The following is a 7,964-nucleotide window of genomic DNA, read 5'->3' on the forward strand; positions in this document are numbered from 1 at the left end:
GCCACTGTTTCACACTAGCATCTAGAGAAAATATGAAGCATATAAATGCATTGTTAACAGTTTACATATCCACAAGTTAGAAACACAGACTAGTCATTGGCAAATTAAAAAAGGCACGGGGTAGCGATACCATTGTGGAAAGGCGGGGGACCAGGAAATGCAGGGCATGCGGAGGGGAGAGCTTTCTGACCTCACAGGGGTGGTCTTAGCACTCTGAAAATAAGCAGCTAACAGGACAATTTCAGAATTGATGGGGGGTGTCGGGGACCATTGATTTGGCTCAGTTCGGACATTCAGGCACTGCCAGTTTCCCCCAAGTCACAGACTGCAGATCGTTAAGTAGCGCAGGTTTCAAACACATTTCTTTTATCTGTGGCAGAACCTTTCATATGCATGATGGAACCATTTACAACTCAAAGAGCTCGCAAAGCGCCACCTTGCAAATCTGCGATAGTTAAAGGTGCACAGATGTCAAAGTACACCCAACCAAAACAATTTTTAAAATGGAGGTACAGATGCAAAGCAAGATGGGTTCTAAGATGTACAAATACACCCAACCCAAAACGATTTTTAAAAATCGAGGCCAAGCAAGAGGGCTGCACAGATGTACAAATACACCCACCCCAAAACGATTTTTTAAAGATGGAGGCACAGGTGCAAAGCAAGAGGGGTGCACAGAAGTACAAATAGATCCAACCGAAAACGATTTTTAGAAATTGAGGTTCAGATGCAAAGCAAGAGCCTTTTTTGCATCTGTGCCTCAATTTCTAAAAATCGTTGTGGGTTGGGTGTACCTCTACATCTGTGCACCCCCCTTGCCAAGAGGTTGCACAGAAGTACACCCAACCCAAAATGGATGGAGGCACAGATGCTGAGCAAGAGGGGTGCACAGATGTAGAAGTATTCCCAACTCAAAACGATTTTTAGAAATGGAGGCACAGATGTAGAACTGGGAAAGGGGGTGGGTGTGTTGGGCAAATAAAAGAACGGCGGTCGGGTGGCTGAGGGAGAAGGGAAGAGGGCCCTAATGGAAAAGGAAAAAAAAATTACCTGCTGCTTCAAAACGTGGTGCTCTCTGCTCCGGCTGACGTTGTCCCGTGAGCCTGCTGCTTCTGCCTTAAACACGGGCGAACCGGAAGCAAAACATCAGAAGCTTCTAGTTCCCCTTAAACCCTCCCCTCCAGGACCATCCACCAATATGAGGCCTAGAGGGGGAAAGCCTAGTTGGAAATATTTGCATCTTTAACTGTGCCAGAGAGAGACACAGTATGTATGAAGCCCAAAACAAAGGGCCATCCATACTGCGTCTCTTCTCTCCGCCTTGGGGGGGCCTCTCAACCCCGAGTTCATTCTGCTGGTGGGCGCCCGTGCCACAGAGCACCCGCGTACTCTGCTCCCCTGAAAGGGGCATAAAAACGTCTCGGGTACCAATGAAAAAAGGGCCCACCGTTTCAAATGACAATTCATTCCTTTTGTGACACTGTTCGACTAGTACCCAGGGGGGAGTTTTTTGATAAAATGTGATGGAAATTGTGCATTTTAAAGAATATGTATTCAGCAACACTGGTCAATCTACTTTGTCGCATGGTGAAGTAACTCATTCAAATGTCCCAAATTGGACAAAAAAAGTAGTCCACATTGACAAGAAAAAATGGCCCACACTAGCGTTTTTGGTGCGGCATTGCCCTATAGGCCAGTCCGAGCCTGGCCACAAGGAGTTTATTTTTAGCTTTGGCTATTAGCTGGTGCTAATGCGCCACCTATAAGCCAACAACTATTACATTAGAGTACAGCTAGGGTGCAATGGCAAATTAGGAGGGACACAAAGCATGTAGGTGTTTAACTGCCCATGGCCATGCTAAAAACACATCCTCCTTGCTGCTCTTTGAGCTAACCATATCAAGCATTACCTTCAACCTTTGTGTTCAAGGGCCTGCAATGTCTTTCTTCAAAGCAGTCCTCGGAGAGTTAATGACTGAAGGGGAGCGGTAAACAAGCTACTGGTGCAATAAAAATGTCTATCTGGTCTGCCTTCAGCCACTCTTATTATAGGCGCTATGCGTGTCTGTCACTGTTAAAAACAAGCATTGGCAAAAGCAAAACAGTTTTAGCTTGTGTAGAAGTATCCGGCATGTGCCTTCTTACCGCTATTATATACCCCGTTATTTGCAGCTGCTACCATCGATGGCCAGTTAATACCACTATGTCGGTGCTTGGCAAATGCCTTTCCTATGCGTCCCCAAAAGCCAAACCATTTGGCAATGCCAATGCTTGTTTGTAGTTATTTGAAGAACTGGGATGTGCACTTCGATTAGAAATGACTTCCAATAACGCATGTGCAGATGGTGTGAACAAAGTGCAATACAGACCAAAAAAAACATGCAATTTGCAAAGGTAACCTCGGCGTAGGGGGGCAAGTGCTGCAAACTGAACAAAGCAAACTGGCAATTTTCCAGAAGGTCAGTTTTATGAACGATTCGGGATCTGAGGCGTGTTTTCCAGCGGGTAGGTTTTGCATTGCTTACTTGGTGAACTAAAAAGCCTGAAAAGTCGGTGTGCGTGAGTGGCACATGTGTAGAGCACACGTGCCCTGCTCAGAGAACTGTGAAAGGCAACCAGTCTCTAAGGAGACTTGGTCTATTGGCTGCGTTTGCCTGCTCTGGACACGAGAGATTTGACTTATTAAAGCCATCTTTACCACTTGACCCAATCATTTTACTTCCCTTACCACTTGACCCAATCATTTTACTTCCCTTACCACTTGACCCAATCATTTTACTTCCCTTACCACTTGACCCAATCATTTTACTTCCCTTACCACTTGACCCAATCATTTTACTTCGCTTACCACTTGACCCAATCATTTTACTTCCCTTACCACTTGACCCAATCATTTTACTTCCCTTACCACTTGACCCAATCATTTTACTTCGCTTACCACTTGACCCAATCATTTTACTTCCCTTACCACTTGACCCAATCATTTTACTTCCCTTACCACTTGACCCAATCATTTTACTTCCCTTACCACTTGACCCAATCATTTTACTTCCCTTACCACTTGACCCAATCATTTTACTTCCCTTACCACTTGACCCAATCATTTTACTTCGCTTACCACTTGACCCAATCATTTTACTTCCCTTACCACTTGACCCAATCATTTTACTTCCCTTACCACTTGACCCAATCATTTTACTTCCCTGTGCCTCAATTCGCTCATCTGACAATGCCGTAAGTGCTGATGGAAAAGCTAAAATGCTAGCGATAAAAACGTATCATTTACAATGTATTCATATGGTGAGTACCCCAAACCTGCAGACACCGAGGTTCAATTATTAGCGTAAACGCTACACTGTAGGTACAATGGAACCACGCTATTGAAAATCGCCTTGATACGACGTGCTGGATTCCCCTGCAGGAACTAAACCTATAGCCATGTCTACATGCATGTCTTTGTAGCGTATGTTAGCTGTAATACCCTCAAATAACTAATGCATTCTACTGATGAACTAAACTTGAATTCTACAAAAGGCTATACAAATGTATTTTCCTTTTTTTTCTTGTAGGGAGATCCTGGACAGAAGCCGGCATCATTCAAATCGTTCGTCCCCTGCATCGGCTCCAGTGAGTCACCAAATCAGTAACCTCATCCGCAGCAATAGCCAAAACTCCAACGACTCCCTCAGACTGAGCAGCATGGTTGAGCGGGAACGACCCAAGGAGCCGGAAAGAGACCTCCTGGAACGGCTAAGGGCCCCCACCCCAACAGAACAGAAAATTAAGGAGAGCCGCTCTCCGGCAAAAGACCCTTCCATCAATGAAAAGCGGCTGGTGGAGGACAACACTAAGCCCGTCATCCAGTCCGTCTCGCCGTATAGCAAAGCCGCCCTCAGCGAGAGCCTCAAGCTTAGCAATCTAATGAACAAGGACGTGGAGCGGAAGCCAGACCTTCCCAGCGAGCTTCTGAAGATGAAGAACGATATCAAGGTGAAGGAGGAGCGCAAAGAGGAGTCCGATGTCCTGGTGGTGGGGTCGGAGCCTTCTCATCATTCCAGGGCAGTGGAGCATCCGCCGCCTTCATCCATGCACGGACTGCAGCTGCATCAGTCAATGACAGGTGCCATGCCCTTGTCAATGAGCAACGTCCACCAGATGAGCGCCATGAATGCCCTGGATCGCTCCAGGATGATGAATCCACTTTTCAGCATGAACGCGTTGCAGAGCCGAGACCGGTTGCCACCTCCCGGTTTCACGTGGGATCCCATGCGGGATCCGCTCCGAGATGCCTACCGGAACTTGGACTTGCAGCGGCGGATGGACTTCCAGCTCCGGGCAGCTGATGCCATGCACAGGTTTCCAGCCACGGCAGCTGGCTTTTTTGACCACGAACGGGCCTACCGAGACCGAGAGCCCCACGACTATAACCATGAGCACCTCTTGGAGGCACGCCGCGAACAGGAACGTCTGCGGCAAGCCGATGAGAGGGAGCAGGAGCGCTTGCACTTGCGCAATGAGATTGAGCGCGCCCGGATGCACCACTTGCACTCTTCCCCGATGGAGAGCCATCTGGCCCACCTCCCTTCCTTCATGCCCCACTTAAGTGGGATGCATTACCCCAGACTGAGCCCCTCCTCAGCTATGCACAATGGGATTTTGAACAGGACCCCGCCAACAGCTGCCCTTAGTGCCCCTCCCCCTTTGGTACCTGCCAGTAACACTAGGCCCACCTCGCCTCGAAGGACTACCCCACTCACAAACTCTGAATCACGGGATTATTCCCCCTCCAGGAACCCAAAAGAAGTTGAAGCGAGGTAGTCCAGATTCGAAGAATACATTTTTAATTTTGCTGTAGATATGAGACTTTGTTTTGCAAAATGCACTGCATCCATTTTTTCTTTTATCAATGTACATTTTTAGACAACGCAAGCACAGTTGTGTCCAATGTGGAAGGATGGGGGGGGGGGGAGTGGGGGAGTGTCAAAATGTAACACAAGCAGGCAAACTTGCTCAAAGGAGACGGCCAACCAAAAGGTTGTGGTTATTTTTGTGGCTGGAGTTTCGCTTTTCTTCTCCACCTGCTGGTGTCTTATTTTGGTCCTACCCTTTGGCAACAGGTACGAGTTACTTGTTATAAAAAATAAAGTTTGGGCGGCGATGGGTGCCCGTCCTTCATTCTTACAGTGGGGGATTCAGGAAATAAATGTGACTCACTCGTGCGGTCACACTGCGGGTTTGCACTGAAGAAGCCCTCTCCAGTGAGGCGAACCCTCATGCTATCCACAACTTACAAAAGTAACACCAAGATTATGCAAGTGTCGCTTTAGAACTGATGAGTGCACTGATTTGGTGGCCAAATATATATATATATAATATTTTTTTTTTATTTATTTATTTTTTTTTAAATATCCTTGGTGGAACAAAAAAAAAAGCCCTGGTCAGAAGGGGATTAGGAGGTGGAACTCCAGCCAAAATGCAAGCATATCTGGGCTGCATTTCCTATTTGAAACAGTAAATTAATTTATAGGCAGTGTTGAGATAAACAAAATCGTTCTTTCTCTGCTGGGATGCTGATTACAGTAAAAAGTTTGTACATGTTTCCTGAATGTGAGCAACATTTTTAAGGGGTTTGTACTTTTATTTTTTTTATTTTTTTTTGGTGCTCTTTATTCACTGGAAAAAAAATCATTTTTTTCTTTGGTTTTAGCTCAGTTTTGCGTTCATAATTGTTTGCCCACAAAGCAGGATGTGCACCCAGGGTTTCTTAATTATTTATGAAAATAGTTTAGTACCTCCCATTGTGGGCGGCTGATCACTTACCTTGGTACTTTTAGAACCGGAGTTACAGATATATATTATTAAGGAAATAATATTAATAATGTACAAAATGTTGTTTAGGGTTTTTTTGTTGCCTTATATTATGCAGAAATGTGAGGATTTTTTGGGAAACTCGTTGTTTAAATGAAAAAAAAATCAGATGTTAAATTGTAAATATTCTGTTGTAAATGTATACCGAATATTACATTCTTAAGTAGTAGATTTTATATAAAAAAAAGAAAATAACATGACAAAAAAAAGTTTCAAGAATCCCGCTGTTTAATTTGTAGACAGGACTCCCGTTTTCACATTCTGACACTCCGTACAGCCTCTCACTACTCACTGTGGTCGAAGTGTACTTCAACTATGCAAAAAGAAAGGACAGCAGGTATGCAGGTGTGTGTGGGAGAAAGTGGGGGGCGGGGGGTGAAGAGCGAGCCAACAAGCTAAAACCCGATCCAGTTGCACGTGGTTATGAAGGGTCGAAGTCACCCTAATCTGAGGAATAAAACCAACTGGACAATTTACCTGTATGAAGATGGGGTGCAGAAAGCATTCACCCTGACGAGAAAGTTGACCAAGAACAAAAAAGCCCTGCGATTTTTATTTTAACTTTTTAAAAAAAAAATATTTAATTTTTTGAGGGAATGTTGCCATGGCGAGGACTTCTGTCGAACGCACCCTGAATTGACACACGTCCTTCTCCACATTTTCTCTCTCGTTTATCTTTGGTTGTTTTAGGGGGAAACTGCCGGCACGCAAAAAAAACAGGACTTTTTTTTATTTATTTTTTCTAAACAGTGGACTTCTTGTGCTCCAGCTATGTGGTATACCAGGGACAGAGGGGTTTTTGAAGCGCAAAAAATATAGTGGTTGCGAAAAAAAAGAAATGAGTGTTTCTGATTATATCCAGAACGGCACCCGAGGACCCCCATGGAAATATGTTTGTGCAGGTTTTACCTCATGCAACTTACTGTGTTCATTATTTCTGATTTCACATGTTTATTTTATCATGTTTCGTTGCTGTACGTCCCGGATGTTTTTAAAAAAGATATTTTCGGCATTCATGTTTAATATATTTTGGGTTATTCCATTCTTGAGCTGCTTTCATTTTCCCATCTTGTTTCTGGTTTTCACCATGGCCTCATCCTTCTGCACACCTCCCCGCTCCTGACATTTTAAACGTATGGTTTCCTTGTAGCTCGATGAAGTTAAATACAGCATTGATTTTCGATGAAAAGGCAGTTGAGTGTTTGTGTGTCTGAGCTGCTCCTGTTGACTTTAAGGCCAATGCCTTTTTGGTGGGGGCAACAGTGGAGAATTGGGGCCTCTTCCTGCATTTTAATGTGCTCCAACCTCCACCTCTCCCCCACCCCCCATTCAACATGAACAGGCCTGCAGACTGCCGCCTGCCAGCCACTGTGTGCTCAGAAAAGTGCTGGACAATAACCCAATGTGAGAAGATCTCCATTGAGTGCCTTGGGACCAAAGTGTGTCATGGGGTTGGTGCCGGCAAGCCACCTTAATTTGGTAGGGTCATCGGGTTGTGAGCCTGGAGGGGTCTGTGGGTTTGATGGGTTGTGCTCCTGGGAGGTTTTGTAAGCTCAATGGGTTGTGTTCATGGAGGGCGAGTATTTGCTTTTATTTAAGAACTGGTTATTTCGAACAGAAATGGCTTACAGAGTAGGCAATAACGGAGCAGAGGCAGTCTTAGGGTAAGGGGCCTGTACATCAGAGCAGCGTTGGTTTAAATGATGATTATCAGGTCGTGAAGGAGTAAACGTGGAAACATACCATGAGCAGAGAATGGAGAAAAATAATATTTTTAACATTGAGATCCTGAGGCTGCAAGTTACATATTTACACATTACATAAAGTATTCCTGAGAGCAGTATGCAGGAGGTGTGTTGAGGGCTTGTACCTTGGATGGGGGTTGGGTATGAAGGCCTACTCGCATGACTATCGGGCAAGGCTTGAGACATGTGTGCAATTGTGCCTTGGTGAATGTGGGTGCAGGTGTGCTACGTTGGCAAAGTAGTGACGGGTGGCATTGTAGCGTGGTGGTGAGACCTGTGACTGGAGATGCAGTTGTCTTAATGGGATGCGAAAGCAGGGTTGGGATAGTTTGGAGGAGTTAGGATGGTAGT

At 45.2% G+C, this 7,964-nt stretch overlaps 1 protein-coding gene across 9 annotated transcripts in view; it reads left to right on the forward strand.

Moving 5' to 3' along the window:
- Positions 1–7,057, forward strand: part of FBRSL1 (fibrosin like 1) — a 1,377,451-nt gene extending 1,370,394 nt beyond the window's left edge. For all 9 annotated transcript variants that reach the window (XM_069619989.1, XM_069619995.1, XM_069619992.1 and 6 more), the window contains one exon: positions 3,570–7,057. In XM_069619989.1, the coding sequence (XP_069476090.1) occupies positions 3,570–4,818 (1,249 nt within the window). In that variant the 3' untranslated portion in view covers positions 4,819–7,057. The remainder of the gene's footprint in view (positions 1–3,569) is intronic.
- Positions 7,058–7,964: the final 907 nt, after the last annotated feature.

The sequence above is a fragment of the Ambystoma mexicanum genome, chromosome 10 (assembly GCF_040938575.1).
Source record: "Ambystoma mexicanum isolate Mex_15411 chromosome 10, UKY_AmexF1_1, whole genome shotgun sequence".
Lineage (NCBI taxonomy): Eukaryota > Metazoa > Chordata > Amphibia > Caudata > Ambystomatidae > Ambystoma > Ambystoma mexicanum.